The sequence below is a fragment of the Delphinapterus leucas genome, chromosome 10 (assembly GCF_059928025.1).
Source record: "Delphinapterus leucas isolate spDelLeu-1000000601 "Yukka" chromosome 10, BTC_Dleu_Yukka2, whole genome shotgun sequence".
NCBI classification, from domain to species: domain Eukaryota; kingdom Metazoa; phylum Chordata; class Mammalia; order Artiodactyla; family Monodontidae; genus Delphinapterus; species Delphinapterus leucas.
This window is the reverse complement of record NC_143138.1, coordinates 5105675-5128142: the sequence shown is the minus strand read 5'-3', so window position 1 is coordinate 5128142 and position 22468 is coordinate 5105675. Positions and strand designations below refer to the sequence as shown.

Genomic DNA, 22468 nt, shown 5'->3' with positions numbered 1-22468 from the left:
CTAAGTGTTTTCTATACGTGTACCAGCTCATATGTCTATTGTGTCTTTGTGTGTTTACACAGATGGCATCATGTGACACACAGTTCTACAACCTGAGTTCTTGTGCCTTGGATGTCTTTTTTTGATAACTATATATTTATCTTATTCTTTTTAATAACTACATAGTATTCTTTTACAACTCTTTTACATAAATGTGTCAGGATTAAGCCTATTCTATATTGAAGGATGTTTGTTATTTCCAGTTTTTTGCTCTTAAGATTAATACTCTAATGAATATTATTAATATATAAAATTATGGGCTAATTTAAAAAATTAAGATGTAATTGACATATAACATTAGTTTTGCATGTACAACATAATGATTTGATATTCGTGTAAAATGTGAAATGATTACCACATCGTCTAGCCAACAGCACCCCACAGTTACAAATTTTATTTTTCTTGCGATGAGAACTCTTAAGATCTGTTCTCTTAGCAACTTGCAGATATACAGGACAGTGTTGTTAACTATAATCACCATGTTGTATATTAAATACTTGTGACTTATAACTAGAAGTTATCAGTTTTGACCCCCTACTCCTATTTTGCCCACTCTCCTACCCGGGATAACTTTTTAAAAATTAATTTATTTTTGGCTGCGTTGGGTCTTCGTTGCTGTGTGTGGGCTTTCTCTAGTTGTGGCGAGCGGGGGCTACTCTTCATGGCGGTGCGCGGGCTTCTCATTGCGGTGGCTTCTCTTGTTGGGGAGCACAGGCTCTAGGCACACGGGCTTCAGTAGTTGTGGCTTGCAGGCTCTAGAGCGCAGGCTCAGTAGTTGTGGCGCACGGGCTTAGCTGCTCCGTGGCATGTGGGATCTTCCTGGAACAGGGCTGGAAACTGTGTCCCCTGCACTGGCAGGTGGATTCTTAACCACTGTGCCACCAGGGAAGTCCCTAGGATAATTTTTTAAAAGTAGAATAGCTAGGTCTAAGATTATGCACATTTTAATTTTTATGGAAAGTGTTTCATTTCCTTCCTGAAAGGTGGTGCCAACTTACATTCTCAGTAATGTATAATATTGCCTGTTTCTCCTCCCCTCTTACTAATCATTCTCACGTGTTAAGTATAATAAAATGTTTTAATCTGCCAGTATGTTACAAAATGGTATCTCATTTTCATTTACAGTTAAGAATGAGGTTTGGCTTCTTTATGCATATTTATTGGCTACTTATTATTTCTTTTCCTGTGAATTGGCTGTTCATGTTCTTTCCAGGTTTATAAATTGACTTGTCTTTCTATGTTGAAATGCAGGTGCAGTCTGGTAGGTTCTTTAGTATAAGAGCATAGGAGGGGCCTTCTCCAGGTAGGAGGGTAGGGAGATCATTCACAGAAAGGGTTGACATTGGCCGATTCTTGAGTTCTGTGAGGGGGAGTCTTTTTTATGTGCTCTGCTACAGCATTCTGACTTTCCTTCTAGCCAAATGGCAGCCATCAGATACTTTAAAGCAGAGAAATAACAAATTCATGTTTTTTTTTTTTAAAACTATGTGATAGTCTCACGGAGGCTGGCTAACAAGTGGGAGCTAGTGGACCCAGGGATACCAGCTAGGTGATTTCAGCCAAGCGTATGAGGAACCATTAGGGCCTAAGCTAAGGCAGAAGTGAATGGGAATAAAAGGGAAGAGAAAGATATTTCAGAAGTGGAGCTGGTTGGGCTTTCAGTGGCATTTTGGTAGTTGCAGGAAGGGAGGAGTCAGGCTGCTCTGAGTTTGGGCAGCTGGATGGAAGGTGGTCCCATTAACAGCAGGGACTCTAGGAGGAGGAGTGTCTGTGCACAAGGAGAGAGGGGTGTGCGCTGGATGTGCTGGGTGCCAGGAGCCCGTGCAACCCCAGTGAGCGTGTGGAAGCGTGTTCGGAGCACAGGCGGGCCAGGATGCGGAGACACTGGCGCAGAGCCTTGGCGACAGCGGAGGGTTTCTGCAAGGACAGGCTTCCCACACCATCCGGCATTCCGTGTGGCGGGACATGGAGTTGGGCGGAAGTGTAGACCACGGCCTCTACAGTGCAGCAGGATTGCTTGTGTAGACTGGGAGACTGGTTTCATAGTATCTCTCTCCCTGACCTGTTATTCAGGAACTTAAAAGCTGAGCAAAATTCCAATCACGTATAACTGTGCTTTCATTCAGTAAGTATTACCCACAGTGTCATAACACTGCTAGGTCCTGAGCGGTATGTTAAAAAGAAGCTAAGAATATATGTATTACTGTTTTTCAGAGTTTACATTTCTGCTTGAGGAAAGTAAAGCACATATGTGAAATAGTATGTGATTATGTGCTAGAATGAATAATGTGGACAACTTAAAAGTTAGGAAAGGGGGATCGTATTTAGAGTCAAAGGAAGTCTTGTTGAAGGAGAGAATATCACGTGTCTCAGGTGATGAGTCTCGTTCGGAGTGTAAAGGAAGAAGGGTGGTTTGAAACAATTTGAGCCCATTACTAAGAAGTTTTTTCTTGTATGTTTTGCATTTCAGAGTAGGGTGCTTCAACTTCCCTGAGGTCTTTTAACTGTAAGTGACAGGTTAGCTGATTTTAATAGAAAAATTATAGGATCTTCGCTAAATGTTGTTTCATATGTGTACATAGGGAAACCTTCATCAGAAGCTATAACTATGAAGTCTTCTGTGTAATGTGACTTTAACTCAGGGATCTGTTAGAAAACTGTGACATGTATCTCATTAAGTAAAAAGAAATCCATCTGAAAGTTATTTATATAATATTTCCCCACAGGTGAGGTAGGAAATTAGATTATGCAGTCCGAGAAAGTGGAAAGGGACCAGTTTAACTTTCTCTTTTCTAATATGAAAAAAGTTGCAGTGAGTTACCATTTTACTACAATTTAGTCTTTTTTTAAATGGGCAGGGAGGCATTTTCGGATCCGCCCTATTTATTCAATATGAGACATCATGTTTAAGGTTTTCTGTTTTGTTTTGTTTTTTTTTTTAAGTTTTTTAGGGTTTTGGGGGGGTCAGAAGGAGGTGGTTTCCTTTGATGACTGAGAGCACCATTATACACATTTCGTTGTTCTTTGCTGAAATGAAATGCCACTTTCTAGGCTGTTGAGGCATTTGGAGCCATTTTCCCCAAAGCTGGATGACTCCAGGCTGCTCTCTGTCTCGTTTGTCTGCTGCTTAACTCTGATGAGCTAGACATGTGGGAGGGGAAGGTTTTAGGCTCACTGTTAAGGTAAGTTGGATCGGCTGTCTTCCTGATGGAGTGAAATTCATGTGTGTTGGACGAACAGGCTTTGCAGGTTCTCCGAGGCTCTTTTTTGTATATTCCTGTATTTAAAACCCTGCTGCAGGGGGTTGACATTGTTGGGAGTCAGTAATGACCATTTCACATCCATAGTAACAGCTGTGTCCACACAGGTGGCTGTTAGATTGTGAAGCATTTTTTGAAAAAAAAAGAAAAAAAGATTATTCAGCTGCTGCTTATATTTAAAAATTATTTAGGAGTAGAAGACGCAGTAATTCGTAGGCGAACCTTTCTGAAAATTTGATGAAAGTTGTAGGCTTTCTTTGTCAGAACAGTGCTTCTTTGCTCAGCTTTAGGCACTGGAGCCCCCAAAACACATCATTACCAACCTACTTAATAAAGCGCTGAGGCCGGCTCTCACGTGATATTTCAGTCATTAAGTCTTAAGCAGTTTTTTAAAAAGAATTTTTAGCTTCTAAATATTCTTTGTAAACATTTACTCTATATTTTTTTAAGCTGGAAAAATAATTGTAATGTGTAACTTATTCCGCAAGGAACTTAACGTTCCTAATAGGTTAGGTGCTCCTAGAAAATATGAAAAAGACAATGGTCAGAGAGAAGACAGTCTTTCACTTTTTAAAGAAACTTCTAGATGACTCCTTACTGGATAGAAGTGGAAGAAACTCACCACCAGTTTATTTTTTGCTTAATGGACCACACTAAGACTCTAACATAAGAGAAAAAAGTAAAAAGATACTGCTTACGTGTGTAGGATGCTTTTAATATTGATGTACTGTATAATTTCTTTTAACCTGCTGCTCATTTCAGGTAAATTTATGAAATTACCAAAAATTATGCAAACTACATGGTGCTGCCTTTATAAATATTAAGTCTTTAATTTAATTTGTAACCAATATAAAATTTTTATGCTATTTGTAAAGAGTTTACTTACGCATGTATCATGTATAAACATGCTGAGCTGTAGAATTCAGGAACATTTTGTATGGTAGCTTCAACATTACAGTGATCAAGATTAGATCTTTTCCCACCCTAATTGCAAAAAGATTTAATTGACATATAATGAATGACACATGAGTTCCAGGTATACAACATAATGATAGATAACTTGTACACATTGGAAAGTGGTCACCACGGTAAGTCATCTGTCACCATACAGAGTTACCAAAAATAGTTTTGTGTGTGATGAGAACTTTTAAGATTTACTTAGCAGCTTACAAGTATGTAGAGTTTCATTTTGAGTTACCTCTTGAAGGATTATTTTAAAGGTTAGTTAAAAAACCTATGCTAGGTAAGAGGCATTTATTATTAGGTGGTCTTCTTGCATGTGCGTCGTTTTCTTAATGGTAAAGTTGAAGGAAAATGCTTTTGAATTGAACACGTACATGACAGCCAGGCAAGTCAGAACTTTCTCTTTTCTTCCAGATAAAGCTTCACCCAGAAGGCTGCCCCGGAAACGGGCACAGAAGAGATCGGTGGGATCTGATGAGTAAATGTTCTTTGTGCAACAATTCGGTCTTTACTTAACCCGCCCTAATGTTTTACGGCCTGATGGGAATTAGTGCAGAGAAGCCATATCACCATAGAAGGCAACTCCTACTTATGTGTGGACTGAGCAATCAGAGTCTGTGGCGGTAACATTGCTGAAAATGCACTGCATTTATTTTTCTAAAGTAACAAATTTGGTTTTTTTAAAACCATTAAAATCTGTGTGAGTGTGTGTGTATGTATGTGAGCAGTTGGTCTCCCCAGAATCCTTGTTGAACTATCTGAAGCGTGCCTTTAGAACACTAAATACAATGCTCTTGTCTCTTCCTTTTGGACATTTTCTGGCATTTTCCCCCAAAACTCAGCATTTGCCCGGTATGACTGTAGACGTCCTGCCTTGGACTGTTTTTAAAGAAAACAATGTTTCTTCTTTAGAATAGCGCAAATCCCGCTTGATGGCACAAATTTGCATGTTGTTGCTGTTCTACAACTAGTATTCTAAAGGCACGAGCCGGCCTAGCTGCTTTTTGGCAGTAGAACTGTTTTGGTATTTTGCTGCTGTTTACTATAATGCGCACCTTCCGAAACCTTCCCAAATAAGTTCAAGGAATTTGGGGATCTCTAGCACCAAAAGTGTGAAACATGAAAATTCTGGTTTTGATATGTAAAACCAACTTCACTCTCTTTTTTTATAAGAAAAAAGGTACATATGTGGAAACTTGAGTTGTCCACTGTTCTGACCCAAGAGTTGTCCACTGTTCTATTTCTGACCCAAGAGATAAAGCTCTGGGATTTTTAGACCACTCTGTTTGTTTAAGAGAGCATTTTCCTCTCCTTAATAGAAGCATCTTGCTTTAGAAGCGTTGCCTTGGTCTACAGACTAAGCGAAATTCCAACTAATCCTAAACCTGTTAAAGAGTTGGATAACTTTTAATGGTTAACCAGTTGTTAACCGATTTTTATCTAATCTTTGGGGTATTTTGGTTGTTGATTTTTTTTCAAGTTAATCTGAAGAACTCCAAAATTTTAAGCACTTAAGATATCAGAACCAAAATTAACTGGGCTTCATAAAATCCCTCTTAGTTGCCCTTGCCCTCGGTAGTAAATGAAGTTTGGCGCTACTGTCAGGCTGGATAAGCAGCAGAGTAAACAGTACGCACACATCCAAGGCTTCTCCCTCTGTCTGCAAGTCATATTCTCCCACATACATTCTGTAAGGGAATAATGGTAAATGAAATTTTAGTAGCTGTGTAATTCCTGATCTGTCTTCATTATAATGAACTGATCCCTCTTTGCTATAATCCCCACCTGCACCCCCGCCCACACAAAAAACAATGAAGCAACACAAGTGAAAAACCTTTCCAAGTTGCTTAAGTCCTCATCTGAGCCAAAGACAATGACAATAAAAACAAGTTACTGTAGGGCTTCCCTGGTGGCGCAGTGGTTGAGAGTCCGCCTGCCGATGCAGGGGACACGGGTTCGTGTCCCGGTCCGGGAGGATCCCACATGCCGCAGAGCGGCTGGGCCCGTGAGCCATGGCCGCTGAGCCTGCACGTCTGGAGCCTGCGCTCCGCAGCGGGAGAGGCCCGCGTACCGCAAAAAAAAAAAAAAAAAAAAAAAGTCACTGTAAAGCTGTTAACCGCTTTGGAAGTAGGGCTAAGGTGTCAAATTAACTATATTGGCAATGCTGAGCTAAAGAAGCTTTCTATACCTGTAATATAAAGTGTTTTGAGTTTTTAATTGGGCTGTATGATCAGTAGTTTATTTTGGAAAGCTCTGTGAGCTCTAAGAAACTGCATGGTTTTTATTTGATGTAATATAGGAGACCCTCCACCTTCTCAAGGAATATCGATATATTTCAAAACATTTTTGTGAATGTCCAAATTTGTGAAATTACTAGGACATAATGAAGTAAGGTGTAATCAAAAAATTTAAATGACCTCTACAGAGCATTTTATTGAATTCCTGGTGATACTTAGGCAATGGGAAAGCCACGCTGAGTTACAAGTGCCAGGCCTTCTGACTCCTGAGTAATCTGCCTTATATGTACTAGACCTTCCATATCTGAGGTTCAAATTAGCGCACGGAAATCATCTGTCATGTTTTGTTTTTTAGCATAGATTGGGAACACTTAAATTCTTGAGTCCTCAGATGCCAGGGGTCTCTGTAGTGTCAGTGTTTAACAGAAACTAACTCCATAATGAATGGAATTCAATTCCACACATGGTTTGTTCAAGCACACTTACTTAATAAGTAGCCTGTTTTTTAAATGTCTTTTTTAAATGTAAATATTTGAAGTTTTTATTTGTTTTGATATATTAATTTGCTACACCAACTATGGTTTCAGAATTCATCTTCTGAACAACTTGGTTCCAGAGTCTGTAAAATGAACTGAGAATCTTGTGTATTAAACCTGTCACTGGGACATGTGAGAATAATGTGTTCATAAAGCATGGATCTCACCTTGGTTGTGCAGCTGCATCATTCATTCCATGGTCTTACGTAGTAAGTGACTTTGTAAGACTGTTCCTGCCCCCTTGAAGAGGGAAATGGTACCTCCAAAGTAGAAGCCTGAGGAAAACAGAAATCAGAAGGAAAGGATCATTGACTTGACTCTAGTGAAGTTTTTCATTTTAAATACACTTCAGAGAATAGTGACTTTGATAGGAGGAAAAGGCAAATTTAGATCTTAAAAAAAAAAAAATTTAAAAAGCCACTGCCCTGAAGGTGTATTTGCAGTTCATGAGCCTGGAAGTGTGTTTTGGCTCTGTTGGGAAGAAGCAGACGGTGGTGATGTGATGTTGAGGCCTCTCCTTAATGACTGGTGCTATTTTGGAGGTACAGGACTACACAAATGTTAACAGTATGTGAGGCCCTTATATAGCATTCATCTTTAGTGGTACAATGATATCCATACCCTTGGGATGAAGGAAAATTTATTTGGCTAGAGCATTTAAATAACGTAATTTGTTTTTTAACCAATGAGCTTGGCAGTACACATCATTTCTGCAAGATTTTGATAAATTACACCGTTGCATTTGAAGACATTTCCAGATACACTTGAAGTAATTTACCACAGTTTTGGATGGCATCATTTATAAGCTGTAAAATGAATAAATTTGCTCTAATTTTATTAAATAAAATCTTACTTTTCTTTGGACTAGTATCTCCAGCTTAGTGAAGAGCAACCTGACACATAAACAAGACCCTGGTTATTCAAGTGAGTGGAATGTAGGTTCTGTTGTCAGGCTGATCTGTATCTGTAAGATCATCATCCTTAGAAGAGAAAAGGAGGGAAGAACAAAACTTGGGGACTGAACATCTAAATAATTTCTTCAGGACTCTTACTCCTTTTTCATGTCCACAAAAGGCTGGACTTAAATAGTAGTTAATTACATAACCTGAAGTTTTAGAGTTTTTTTTCTTTGAGATTTTGGAATCATAAAGGAATATGATCAGGGTTTGGGTACCATTTAGCTGCTTTTTTATTTTTTTTAAGGCAGTAGGAAAGGAACTCATTTATTAAACGTCAGCCATGTACTGTGTTCCACTGGGCCTTTCCACCTATCGGCTCACAAACCTTCACAACAACCACTGAAAGAAGGTGATACTGTTCATTTTATACACGTGGGAAAACCCGAAACCTCTGAGTTTAAGAAGCTTGTGCGAGGTTTCGTACTGACTGGACTCAGACCCGTCTTACTCTGGATCTTACACACTCTCTTCCCTGCACCAGGTTTAAGATGGAGACTTTATGAAACCAGGCATTCGGGCAGCTTAAACAAACACTTGGTTTTCTAGAATCCAGCAACTAGCAAGTTCAAATAACCGCATGGTTATTTCAAAATCACGGTTAAAAACATTTTCTTCAAGGTGGCTTTTCTAGTTTGATTGAATTTTCAAGGACTGAAAGACTCACCTTCGTGTTAGAGGTGAGAGGGATGAGCTCCCTGTTCTTGGGCTACACACACACAGGGGGATGGAGCTGGGAAGCGGGTTAGGCATCTGTCGAGTCTTCCTGTTCAGACAGCGGTTTCCCTCAGTAGGGCAGAGTGGAGCATTGAAAAGGAAACCTAGCATCACCTGGAGAACACAGGAAGGACAGCCCTTATTTAAAGTTCAGAAATCACAGCCAGAGATGATTTGGCTGGGCCCTTCTTGATCCCCTGCTGCCCCTCACATAGGTTTCTGTTACGGTACCTGTGAACGATTGATCACCTCATCCCGTCTCGTTGGCCTGTCTGCTGGGCCGTGATCTTTGTCTTGCTGGCCTTTTGTCCCCGGCTTCTAGCTCACAGCCCTCACGTGGAAACCTAACGCAAGGGTTTGAAGAAGACAAGAAAACGTGGGCCAGTGTTCACTGGCCCTCTTCCAGAGGACTGGACTCCTGATAACCCAGTATCTACTGTTGGCAGTTCTGTGAGGTTGAACAGAGAGAGCTGGGGTCGTGTGTGGTGTGCTGGCCTGGGGATCAGGACGGAGTCGGCCCTGGCCAGGAACCAGTGGTGACGGTGAGAAGGCAGCTCATCTCTGGCGTCTCGGTGTGTTTTTTTACATTGAGAAATACCTGGAAGTCCCAGTTTGATTCGTACCTTTGCCTAATACAACGTTAAGTGATTTTTCTTCTTAAATCTAGTTTACTTAGCAAAAAGAAATAGGACCGAGGTGTCGAATGGACTCGTGTCGGTCTGCTTGGGTTCAAATCCCAGCTCCCTCTTCTGAGTTGGAGGCACTGGGCTTCAGCCTGGGGTGCCTGACCCCCGGGGTTACCAGGTGCCGAGGACACGGCCTGGCACGTTGGGTGAGTGCTGCCACGAACGCCGTGTTGCGGGAACAGCCTGTGCAGCGCGCAAGGCAGGTGCGGGTGGTGCCTTCCGGGCTTCGTTGTGGGGTGATGGTTAAACCGGACCGAATAGAAAAGTGAAACAGTATTCGTCTTTAATGAAAGAGTAAACACCTTAAGATGGACATGTAAGGGGGCCAGCTCTAATAATGGGTCTACTAATGAACCAGCGTTACGGGGCTGCCCGGGGCGTTAGAGCCTGCACACGCAGCTCCCCGAACACTTGGGGGGGCTGCCCACGTTCCAGTGATGCCATCGCCCGCCGTTCAAACAACATTTATGAAACGCCTGTCAGAATTTCTTACAGCCTCAGACTGAGCCACCCAAAGATAATCGGTCTGGACGTTTTTTCAGAAACCCATTGGTCCGATCATCCATCTGAATCACATTTGTCAAAATAGGTGCTCAGGCTCTAAAAGCACATTAGGAAGGAGTGTGAGAACGTGCTGGCGGGGAGCGGCGCTTGGGGAGCGGATGCGCGTCAGGTCGCCACGCTTCCTCTTCCGCACGCCTTCTTGTTCATCCGCCCAGCCCGCCGGCTCCAGTCCGGATCCTGCAGATGGGCTGCACCGTGGGGGGACGCACAAGGTACCTTACCGGGTTCTGGTCGCGCCACGTAGGATTTGCTTGGTAGTTCCTCTCTGAGGTAGGTCCCTTCGGGGGAAGTCAGGGTACCTGTCAAGCGTACGGGACCGCCCGGCCGCCGGCTCGGGTCTCCCGAGTACGCGCCGCCATTGCCCGCGGGGCAGGGTCCTCGGCGCCCCGGAGAGCGGGCAGCAGGCAGCAGGCCTGCGGCCCCTGTGGCGCCGGGCACTTCAGTGTCAGAGTTGCAGTACTTTCCAGTCTTGCGTGACTTTCTCATCCTGCTCATGACCGAGTGACCGTCTCACAGTTAAAGCACCGCTACGTTTTTAAAATGTGCCCCTGCGAGGGGTGGCCTCTGTCCCCACGGAGTGGAAGCTTGACCCGGAGCAGCTGAGGCTGCCATCCTGAAGCTGCAGGGTGCACGGTGGCGCGAGGGTGGCTCCAGTGGGGGACCTGCCTTCGTCCCATTCCTCCCGGACAGCACACCTGGTGGCGCCTGAAGACTCTCCTTTCAGGGACCAGCGGCGAGAGGCCGTGGCCGCCCCGCCGTGTCTGTGCCTCGAGGGCTTTCCCGCGCCCGCTGCCCGGGGCGCCTCTGTTCCTGGCACCAAGTCCCGTCTGCAGCTCCTCGGGAGACTCCCGGCCTGGCCTCCGTTCCCTCGTCCCGGCTTCTGTCCTCCCGTGCCCCTGGGCGGAGACCTTCCCGTCCAGAGTCCGGCGTGTCCTCTTGCCCCTCTGGCTGTTCCGGTTCCGGTCCTCCTGGGCTTCGGGCTTCCCCTTCACTGGGCCTTCAGTCTTCTGCTGGCTTCCCCTTCACTGGGCCTTCAGTCTTCTGCTTTTCAACCCAGCTTCTGCCCCAAAGGCCTCTCCTGGGATCCCTGCTCCCTCCTCGCCAGCCTGTGCGTGTCCGCTCCCCGGGCCTTGAGCTGTGCGTCTAGCCCCTGGACGCCGGCCCTTGGATCCCCCCTGCCCTTCTAACTGCCCGTGATTCACTTTCACTTAAATGTTTTACCGTAACCCCAAACCGACAAGGCACAGATAGGTTTATTTCCTCCATGAATCTCTCCATCTGACTTCTTGTCCTTCTTCAGTAACATGACTCCTGTTTATCCAACATTAAATCTTCAAGAGGCCCACCAGGTACAGTGATTTGCCCTTTAAGTATTTAATACATTCTTACTAATTCACCTCTGCTATGAATTAAATTAGATTTCAGTTCTCTCCATTTCAAAATCTTAACAACTTAAGAACTTTAAAGAAGTCCGAATCTATTCAGTATAGGCAAAAATACCGCTGGTTCAAAAGCCTCCCTTCTTTTTACATCTTCTACTGCGCTGCAAGAGGTCTTGGGTGTTTGCTATTTTAATTCTAGCGGGCAGTGTATTTTAGTCAGGCTGTTTATGACAAAACGTTCTTCTGCAGTGTGGGTTTTATCTGGTGACTGTGAGAAAGTTATCTGGCCACCTTTAGGACTGACTAGTTAATGAAACATTTGAGAAAAGTTCCTGCTCAGTGAGTTATCTGGAAATCAGTTTTTCCAGTTTGGTAAACCCAAGAACACCCTTTTTTCTTGGTTATTTCCATTGGTCCAACCTACTGCCTAAACTCGTCTTCAGACGCATCTTTTTTTAAAAAAAATTTATTTTTGGCTGCGTTGGGTCTTCGTTGCTGTGCGTGGGCTTTCTTTTTAGTTGCGGTGAGCGGGGGCTACTCTTCATTGCCGTTTGCGGGCCTCTCACAGCGGTGGCCTCTCTCGCCTTGGAGCACCGGCTCTAGGTGCGCGGGCTCTAGAGCGCAGGTTCAGTAGCTGTGGCGCACGGGCTTAGCTGCTCCACGGCACGTGGGATCTTCCTGAACCAGGGCTCAAACCCGTGTCCCCTGCATTGGCAGGCGGATTCCTAACCACTGCGCCACCAGGGAAGCCCCTAAACGCATCTCTTTATTTGCATATCCCTAATTAAGGCTGATCTTGAAAGGATTTGCGTTCAATACAAAAAGATTTGTAAAGCGCCAGTGCATTTTACTGCTACGTCTTCGTCTTTGCGAAGCACAAAGTGCATCTAAAATATTAAGCAAAGAAAGGAAGCTACGATCTTGATCTTAATTTCCCTCTGGAATTTGTATTTAGACATTTCAAGTAACAAGTTTTGTCTTAGAATGAAGAAGATTTAAGATGAGCTTTACATGTGCTGTTTGGCTGTGAGCTCTTTAGACTTTTCAAATGATGGTCATAAGACACCCCCCCGACACACATACATACACACACACACGTGTGCGCATATTAAGTTTCGGTTCCCAGTAATTAGAGACTGCATACTCTGACCGTTTAAACGTTTTTAAGTAGGCAGAGATGCCTCTTTGATTTAACTTCATCAGTATATCACTGAGTCAGTACCGAACATTTCCTTCTTTTCATGATTTTGTTGTAAGTGGTAGAGCTGAATTAATGTGTTCTTCATAGAAACAGGAACTTTGGATTAGAAGCTGTGCATAGTCTGTGCATACTCTGTGCATTATCTGTGCATAACTATGTAATATTTTTAGTCTTTGCTGAAAGGAAATGAATCAAAAAATATTAGGGCAGTGAGAACCAGCATTTTAATTTCTCCTCTACAATATGCTTGAAACACTCAGTATTCAGTAAATTTCAGATTAGTCCAGAGTCTGAAAAGAAATACACAAAATGCTAGAGCAGCTTTTGTGGTAGAGTGGTGGATTTTTTTTTCCTTTTCAAAGTGTTTGTAATGTGCTTATATTTTAGAATGGAAGAAATATAAGTGTTAAATTTATTTGAGCCTCCTACGATGAGTATAATAATCGCGATGGCTGTGGGCAGCTTGGCTGTAGCCCAGAAAGAAAGTGAGCCCATTCGAAAACTTAAGATGTTTCTGTCGCTTTACATACTCAGAGAAAATCAAGACAGATTGGTAGAAAATCCTCAAAAGATGTTTCCTTGGACGGCACCCAGGTTTGCTTCTCATCTGTTACGCCTTCACATTAATAAACCACCTGCATCTCCATCTGGGCCTGTGCCAGCCTGTGCTCGGCACTGCCGGCCCTCCCAGCCCTGGTGCCCACACGGCCCCACCCCCCGCCGTGGCAGTGACTCCCTCTGCCCAGACGCCCCCCTGCATCGGCGCTCCCCGCAGCCTTCCGTCGTCAAGGGCGCCTGCCTCCCGACGCCTCGCACCACCCTGGGCGTCGGCCTCATCCCTCCCCGCTCCCTGGCCCTTCTGCTGCCCGTCACCCCCTTTTCGAAGCTTAAGCTTCGTGACAGCAAGAATTTCCAGTTACTGGGTCCCCAAGCCTTGGGATGGTACCTGGCATGTGGTAGGTGTTTAATAAATACGAGCTAACCTCACAGCCCTGCAGTGACGTAGGTAACACCCCCGTCTTACAGATGAGGAAACAATGTACGAGTCCAATGACGTACTGAGACGCGGTTGACTGAAGTGGCAAAGCTGAGACTGGAACGCAGGCTGGTCTGTGTCCAGAGCCTTCACAGAATTCTGTTGCCTCCCTCGTAATACAGAGGTTCTCTTGGTGGCCGCCCAGTCCCCATTCACTGAAAACCCTGGAGAAAGGAGGTCGACTTGCCGGCCTCATGTGCGCAGTGAGGATTCTAGGGAGGGACCGGGGCTGCAGCTCCACCAGGAGGCATTTACCAAACAGAGCCAAGGAAACTGGCAAGCGAGCGAGTGCCCAGGAGTTGCCGGGAAGGTGGCTCAAGTGAAATCCCGTGGGCGAGTTCCAGAACAAGGAAGTGAAACAATAGGGGTGTCACAGCCGAGCTTCACACAGTCAAGTTAGTTCCCCAATCGTGACTGAACTGTAACCTTAAATAGTTTTCGTTAAACGTATAATCCAAGCTTGGCAAATTATGTCAAGTTGAGACAATGAGATAAGCTATCAGAGGTGACAGCTCCAAAAGGAGAGTTTCAAGTCAGGAGGCTAGCTATGTCATTAAGACTTAAAAAAAAAATGTTGCTAATTTTCTTATAAGGGAATAGTTCACTATTTGCATCATAACTTTAAATCAGTAGTATTCCTCCTCTGCAAGAATCCTCCAAATGACAGGGAAACATTTTAAAGCAGAACCCTAACTCCCAGGCCCCCGAAACCTGCCTGCGCGGGTGTGTTCTGCTGCCCTCTGCTGCACACGGGTGGTACAGCCGCGACGGTTCACTCCCAAGGCATCGCCAGAAAGACTTAGGAGTTGTCCTCCCCTAAAGCAAGCCAACTACTCCAGACACTGCAACCCACCGGCCTGGGCATCCTGTGCTCCACCCCCGCCCCAAACCAAACGTGGGACTAAAGTGAAAATAACTGCTTTTGCTAAGACGTCAGTGAAGTGACTTGGATTCAGCTGAGTGATGTCACCTGGAGAGCTGGCCACACACAGCACGTGCTCTCTGGAGCCTTGTCTCCCAAGAGAAACTTGGTCTCAGACAAAGCCACTGCCCGTCTGCTCTGCCTGCGTCATGTCCACACACATACGTGTTTACTTCGGATGCACTCGTGAAATACTTTCTCTCATTGGACAGGAGTATGATGGTTAACAGCCCTTGTTTGAATCCAGACTCACCCACTTAGCAATCTTACACAAGTCACCTAATTGGTCCCACCTGTTTCTTCTTCTCTAAAATGGGGATAATTGTAACTAAAATTATTAGTTATTAACGTTCAATGAAAGTAAAGCCCTCACTATACGCCAAGTGTTTGGTTGGATTTGTTAAAGATACTGCATGCGAAAAGAAAGCTGATCCCAGTGCCTGGCCCAGAGTAACCTAATTTTCACTACTAGGAATGTATTTTTTTCCTCATTCCATAAACAATGTTCATTTGTCAGCCAACTGAACACCATCATTATCAACTTTTTTTCCCTAGAACTGTGAAATTCTGTTTAAAAGGTGTGGTCCTGATATTTTTCCTGTACTTAATAGAGCCTCATATAATATTCGAGCTGGAAAGAATCCAGAGTCATCTAGGCCAGCTTTCTGGCCACCTGGCCAGGTGGCCTATCCCATCTTTGGACAGCTCAGCTAGCAGACAGTTCTCGCTGGAGCCCAGATCGACTGCCTTGTGGTCTGTGTCCTAGTTCTGCCTTCCAGATCATCTTTAAAAAATCTGCTTTCTCTCCCTTACAACTGTCTCGTGTGTGTGTGTGTGTGTGTGTGTGTGTGTGTGTGTGTGTGTGTATGTGAAGACCTCTATCACTCCTTCCTTTGTCAAAAATCTCTTATCCAGGCTCAAGTACAAAGTAATAACAACTACCTCAACCTAATTTTTTCCCAAGGAAACAGTGCCTTTATTAAAATGATGGGAATTGTCTGCCCACTTAAATCTTTACCTATTTTATTGAATAATGGAAATTAAAGGGTCCAAAATGATTGCTTGAGATAAAGGATGAAATCATTGCCATTCCTTCTCCCTCCAAACGAGCCACTTCAACAGTTATTTCTTGCTCTTAGGCGGCGTCACCAACCTTGCTGCCCATAGGATTGGGAGTGGAGGAGGGGGGGTTTGCTTAGGGCGCCGTGGCCAGAGCGGCCGATTTCCGCTCCGGGCCGGCGCCCAGGAATCTGCATTTTAATACCAGCCACCGGTGCTCCCACAACTGCACTGCAAAACAGTCGCCAGGAGAGTCTGGGTCTCGCCTGATGGTCCTGCTGGCTGCAGAGCGGTGAGCCGGCCTGCCCTGCTTGCCCTCGGGAAGCCCCGGACTAGCTTGTGGCAGGACAGTGCACGCGCCACAGCCAGTGTTGTCAGGCTGGATCTGAGTGGCCCCCCCGTCCTTGTACAGAAATGGGGCTGCATCACCGCCCCCCCCACCGTTGTCTCCTCTCGTGTTGAGTGGCCCCCCGTCCTTGTACAGAAATGGGGCTGCATCACCGCCCCCCCCACCGTTGTCTCCTCTCGTGTTGAGTGGCCCCCCCGTCCTTGTACAGAAATGGGGCTGCATCACCGCCCCCCCCACCGTTGTCTCCTCTCGTGTTGAGTGGCCCCTCCGTCCTTGTACAGAAATGGGGCTGCTTCACCGCCCCCCCCACCGTTGTCTCCTCTCGTGTTGAGTGGCCCCCCGTCCTTGTACAGAAATGGGGCTGCTTCACTGCCCCCCCCACCGTTGTCTCCTCTCGTGTTGGATGCCTGAGGCCAACTGAAAATGGTGGTGGGACGCGGCCCTGCCACTGGCCCCCAATGGGTGGGCTCCCCACGGTCGGTGAGCAGGGGACACACGCGGCGCCCACGTGGTGGCCGTGCCCGCGGTGCCACCGCTGGTCCAGTTCCCCGAACCCCGGCCACGAGGCGCCACCGGGACCCTCAGCGATGGCCCGGTCCCTCCCACGGCCTGCAGGAGCCGGACCCAAACCTCTGTTGCGCGTCTCCGTCCCACCTCTGAACGCAAGCCCGCACCGCCCCCGCTGAGCTGCTCGGTCCGTCTCCGCCCCCAGCCTCGCACGCCCGCCCTCCGCCTACACGGGGGCACCAGTGCCCTGCCCTCACCTGCCTGTCGGCACCGAGTCTGGGAGCTGCCTTTAACTTTCATAGTTTGGAACTTGGAGAGAAGCTGCGAAACACTGCAAAGGAATTCCCCCACACCCTCCGCCTTCACCCAGACCCTCAACTGCTGACTTTCGCTACGGACACACCTGCATGAGACGCGCACCGTCCCTGACCCCTCCCGGGAACAGGCACGCTCTCTGACCGGGGGAAAAGCCACACTGCTGCAGTGACTGCCAAGCCACAGGCCACGGCCAGCGCTCAGCACCTGGCCCAGCACCGCCCCCGGCCCGTCCTCCTGCCTCGGGAGCCCGTCCGGGTTCACGCGTTCCGTGCACTTGTCACGTGTCCGTGGTCCCCTTGGGTCTGGACGATTCCTCGGCCTTTCAGGACACGGGCACCTTGAGGCAGTGCGGGCCGGTAACTCCGCGTGTCCGCGGCTGGGCCTTGTGTGCTGCGTCCTCGTGACTGGGCTCAGGTCACGCCCTTTCGGCAGGAGCCACGCGGCAGGGCTCCCGGCCCTTCCTGTCCGTCCCTGGGACGTGGGTGCGGACCGTGGGCAAAGGTGGGGCCCTGCGTGCTTTCCCGGCCCCTCCTCCTCGAGGGAAGCTTCCCCACGCCCGGCACCGGGGCTAGGTCAGCGGCCTGGACCATCACGCCCCGGGTACCGGCCGCCCTGCCCTCCCTCGGGCTCCCAGTCCAGACCTGGCACAGAGCGGGTGCTCCACAAAGGTCCGCTGAGTGAATGAAAGAATGAGTGAGGCTCTCCGGGAGCCGCTCTAGTTACAAAGCAGAGCCCTCCAAATCTCCGGACGAGCCTGGGTGCGTTTCTGCTTTACGCCTGGAGCATGGCTACGCTTCGGGCTTCGTTTCATGCCGGATTCTCACTCAGAGCATGAAAGTCTGACTAAATCCCAATAAAGATTTCTTCTGGGAGTCGCAGAATAGATAATTTTAGAAACTGGACCCCAATCCGAGACTTTTCCATTTGTTTCTTCATGGGGGGCGGGGTGGGAGGAAGGGGATTTTCTGGAGCATTTTTCTTGAGAGGCATCTGGACCCGAAAAAGCAGCACGAAGTGTCATTCGCCCCGGCCTCCCGGCGCCCCCGACCCCGCAGGGAGGCCGCCCAGAAGCTGACCATCTCCCTTTGTTGTTTCAGACGCAGGAAGGGGGAGGCGCACTGATGTCACCAGCCCTCCCGCAGTGCTGCCATCCCTTGCCATGCGGGCAGGGCCCCGCCACCGAAGCTGCTTGCTGCAGAAAGACGCCGGCCTCCCTCCTGCCCCGTTCTGCTCCTTGTGAAGGTTGGGACGGCGCTGGCCCCTCGGTGGGATCTGCGGAGGAGTCACCGCCGGGCTGGCTGCGTGGCAGGGCTCAGCGGCCTCTGCCCGCGGGAGGATGGGCCACCGTCCCCACCGGCGAGGACGCGTGAACCCGCGGACCCACGCCGCCGGGTCCTCCGTTTGGCCTGCGCTTCCCCGTCATGGGGACGGTGACCCGGGCAGGATGCCAGCCCGTGACGTGGTGGCTGGAACACACACCTTAGCGGCCGCCGGTGTCGACTTAGCGGATGTTCAGAGACGAGCCGGGCGGGGAGGGCTTGGTGCCTAGAGATGAGTGATGCTTCGTGTGGGCACGCATCCAGGTGACGGGGCCCTTCCCCCAAGCGGAGGCCCGCGTCTGTGTGTTGGGCTCACAACAGGCTCTTATGCTGACGTGAATTGAGTTGAACTGCACTGAATCGAATTGGATGGAAATAAATTGAACTGAAAGGCTACCGACAAGCATCCACCTCTTGCTGAGTGCCAGGCCCCGGGGGTCAGGGATGCACAGGACCGTCCCTGGTTCCTGTCTTTGCACCGACCAGGCCGTAACTGTGTGGCAAGAGCATGCCGGGCCGGGGGTGGGCTGGGAGGGGGGCACGAGAGACGTGGGACTGTCGGGGGAGATGCTCTGAGCTGAGCCTGCAATAGCAGAGCAGGGGGGACGTGCAGAGACACACTCGCACGGAGGAAGCGCATCTCAGGGGTGGCCCGTAAACCTCACGTGTGGAATCACCTGGAACATCCCCCAGACCTACAGCAGAGTCTCGGGGAGCTTGGCCCAGGGATCTGCATTTTCAAACAAACTCTACAGGTGGATTCAAAGTTTGAGACTCGCTGAGGGGAGGGGGTGACAGGGGGCCAGGCAGTGCTTTTCAGGGGGTGGGTGAGTCGGGGTCATTCAGGAGCCAAGAGACACTTCAGAGCACGTCGGCCCCCCTGACCTGCTAACTCTCTCCCACACTGCGCCTCCGCCCTGGAGTCTAGGTGTTTGCTTTGCTGATAAGCTCCCCGGTGGGTGAGGCTGCTGCTGGGACACAGGTTTGGAAGATTCCAGCCAGAGCGAAGGAAGCCCCATGGCTCTTCTCAGGCTCTGGGGAGCAGACAGTCGTGATCTTTGGGGCACTCGGATATGACCAGATGCACCTTCCTTCTCTCCACACCCATCCTAGGTCTCAGGCCCAGGAGCACGGTGCTTAATACAATCACGAAATACCTGGTGCTCCCGGATCTGAAAGTGAGGCACCCGAGCCACGCTGCCCAGGGGTCCCAGCCGGGCAGGCTGGAGGTCTGAGATCCAGGCGTCAGCAGGGTTGGTTCCTCCCGAGGCCTCCCCCTCCTTGGCACATAGATGGGCATCTTCTCCCCGTGTCCTCACACGGACCGTGCACACACATCCCTGGTGTCTGGGTCCAAACTTCCCCTTCTTATAAGAAGACCAGTCAGATCAGATTAGGGTCACCCTAACTTAATCACCCTTTGAAAGGCCCCTCTCCAAATACGGTCACATTCCAAGGCGCTGGGGGGGACACAATTCAGCCCATAACAGGCAGTATTTCCTTAGCTATGACCTTGATCATATACATGGTTAAGGGCTTTGATCGTCTAAGTACCATCTCTCAAGTTGAAGCTGCCCTTCCTTTCCTCGTGGTCCAATTAGCTTTATCTTCAGATAAACATGTAGCATTTGCAGAAATTTTTAGATTTCTAAGCAGCTTTTTGGTGAGCCTCTAACTCTAGTATCAACACAAAATTAAACCCTGGGCCCAGAGCTTCCCAGCCGACGCCAACCTTGCAGTGTGACAATGCAGAAGGCCTTGCCCAGCACCCCTGGGACTCCAAAGGCAAACCAGGACCCTCATCAGCGAGCGCCCCCCACCCACGCACTGGGCCTCTTGCGTCTCCCGCCTCCCTCGATGGCTCTTCGCGGACCGCAGAGGAGGCCAGGCCCCGCCAGGCCAGCGCTTAGGTGGGGAGCCACTGTCGGAGGGAGGGACGCGGCGCAGGCTTGGCAGCAGCAGTGCCAGCTGCGATGCCCCCTCCCCGACTCAGGGTCCCCGCTGCCTTTCAGAAAATGGAAAGTCTCCAAACGAATAGATGATGGATGACAATTTTGTGTAGTGTGTGGAAGCACTCACAGAGGTCACGTCCGGGAGACTATGAATCCTTTCCTCTATAATTAAAAGGAGGAGGAAGGCTTTTCCGTCCCCAGCTCCGTGTGACTACGGCTGCCACTGCCCCGGTCATGGCACCCTTGAAGGGGCCTCCCTCTCCCCACATGTCCCTGGTACAGAAGCTGAGGGTCTACTCGGTGAAGGCCTCAGGTCTCAGGGAGGCGTGGGGACTATTATTTTAGGTGGCTTCTATGTACTTGAAGCTCTGTAGGTACCTGATGTTTTGGGAAATGGGCACTTAACACCCATTCTGGAGATAAAGACATCATATCGAGAGAAGCCGAGTCACCGTGGGGCTGGGATTTGAACCCAGGTCTGTCTGGCTCCGAATCCCATCAGCTGTCCCTGTGTCGCCCTCAGGACACCCTAGGCTGGGCAGGTCCAGCCTTCGGCACAGTAGGAAGCTCCGGGGAGCTTTAAAAACTCTCCGCGTGGAGCCCCACCCCCAGAGACCGTTTAATGGGCCTCAGGTGAGGCCCCATCACCAGCTGGAACAGTCCCCAGGTGACCGTAATGAGCCGCCCAGGGAGAAGCCCGGCCTGCCACGCGCAGCACCTGCGAAGGTCGGAGCCACAGCATATGCCCCCTGCCCCCCGCCAGTGGGTGGGCTCATTCACTGAGAACTCGCATGTTCACGTGGCCCGGGCAGAAGCCCCAGTCCTGGCGCTGCTGACCTGCTTGACGGATGAGACCCAAAACTGTGTCCCAGACAATATGGCCACAGGGCCTGCCCACCCGGGCTCTGTCCCCATCTGCAAAACGCACACCCCAACGTGCAGGCGCCGGGTTGAGGTTTGGAGGGGACACAGGATAACTGCCCCACGCGTCCTCCAGTCTAGCTGAGGAGACACAGCTCAGCTAAACAAAAGAAATGGGGAAAAAGGACAAATACATTCCACCATATAAAAAGAACCAAGCAAGTGCCCAACTGGGGGTGCCCCATCGGGTGTGTGGGCCCGAGCGACGGTGGGCACAGGGAGGAAGAGACAGGTGTTTGCTATCGAGAGACGGGCTGATTGTGAGCCCTTCCTGATCACACTCACACACACACACACACACGCACGCACGCACGCACGCGCGCGCGCGCACACACACACACCACCCCCACCCCCACCAGGCTTCAGCGTGAAGTAGTTTAACCTTTTTGCACGGCCAGGTTTCGCGGCTCTGCTGGCACACGGGGCGTGGTTTCTTTGCCCCAGGGGTAACCCCATAAAGCTGCTTGGAACCCCCTTTCTTCTCTCTCTCCCCCTCCCCAATGACCTCAGTGATCCCCAGAGCTTCAGCTCCTACACAACTCAGATCCGGCTGCAGCGCTCCCCTGTGCCTTGAGCTGCAGACGCCCCACCTGGATGCCTGCCCACTGGACGCCCGCAGTGGGCCCCGCAAACTCCCCCTGCTCCTGGCGACAGCCCCACCCCCAAGTCCTCCTCTGCGGAACTTTCCATCCGGGCAGCTCAGGGACAGCCGACTGGCCCTCTGCTCCAATACTGGCATGTGAGCCAGAGGTGGGCATGAGGCTCCGGCCAGAACGGGTCACTCCCGGGTCCCTGGTGAAAAGGAGCAGCGGAGTGGCTGAGCTGGGGAACAGGAGGGGGGCGGACGGGGGTCAGAGCGCGGAGAAGGCGGCTCTAGCACCGGCCCTGGGGCGCCTGCACCGCCAAGCGCCAGGAGCCCTCCCGGCCTCCCGGTGCAGCCACTAACACTGTCCCATGTCTGCATGAGCCGATCCGAGCTGGCTTCTGTCCCTTTTTGCCATCAAAGGCTCCTCGAACAAGATGAGCCCACGGCCTCCAAGCGACCAGCACCTGGCCGGCCCCCCGGCTGCCATGGTGGCCGCCCCGACCCGCACCCCGGCGCCTCGTCCCCCCGCGGCGCCCGCGCCCCGCTGCACCCCTCCATCCCCCTCCAACCCCCTCACCTGGGTCCGGACGACTTCAGCCATTTCCTCCCTGGGCCTCCCAGCTCCGCTCCGCCCTGCGCTCCGCCGCGGGATGTTTCTAGAACCAGCTCTGATCCGACAATCGACCTTCATCGACCCCCTCCTGCCTCCAGGACCGCGCTCTCGACCACGGGCTCTAATCCGCGGGCTCACGTGCGCTTCTCGCTGTCCCCGCCAGCGCCCCGGCCCGGGCCACTCAACGGCGTCGTCCCCTCCGAAGGCGACTGGCCTGCGCCTCCGTCCCCCCCGGGCCCCCCAGACCCCGGGGCAGCGGAGTCTGCGCCTCCCTCACCCTGCGGCTTCCTACCTGGCTCCGCAGGCCCCGGACGCCCGCAGGTGATGCCTGAGCGAAGGAAGGAG

The 22468-nt window shown here is 49.7% G+C and overlaps 1 protein-coding gene and 1 long non-coding RNA gene across 4 annotated transcripts in view; one reads left to right on the top strand and one right to left on the bottom strand.

Annotated features, from left to right (window-relative positions):
• SSR1 (signal sequence receptor subunit 1) overlaps nt 1-7899 on the top strand; it is a 21931-nt gene extending 14032 nt beyond the window's left edge. The window contains exon 8 of one of the 2 annotated variants that reach the window (XM_022586615.3): nt 4677-7899. In XM_022586615.3, the coding sequence (XP_022442323.1) occupies nt 4677-4744 (68 nt within the window). In that variant the 3' untranslated portion in view covers nt 4745-7899. The other variant, XM_089918270.1, reaches the window with a different exon arrangement.
• LOC115802034 (uncharacterized) overlaps nt 1-22468 on the bottom strand; it is a 27870-nt gene extending 5402 nt beyond the window's left edge. Inside the window, exons 1-4 of one of the 2 annotated variants that reach the window (XR_016394524.1) lie at nt 22416-22468; nt 8940-9052; nt 8659-8822; nt 7203-7310 (exon numbers count right to left, since the gene is read on the bottom strand). This is a non-coding gene — a long non-coding RNA (uncharacterized LOC115802034). Of the gene's footprint in view, nt 1-7202; nt 7311-8658; nt 8823-8939; nt 9053-22087; nt 22358-22415 lie in introns of those variants that run through there. The other variant, XR_004022396.2, reaches the window with a different exon arrangement.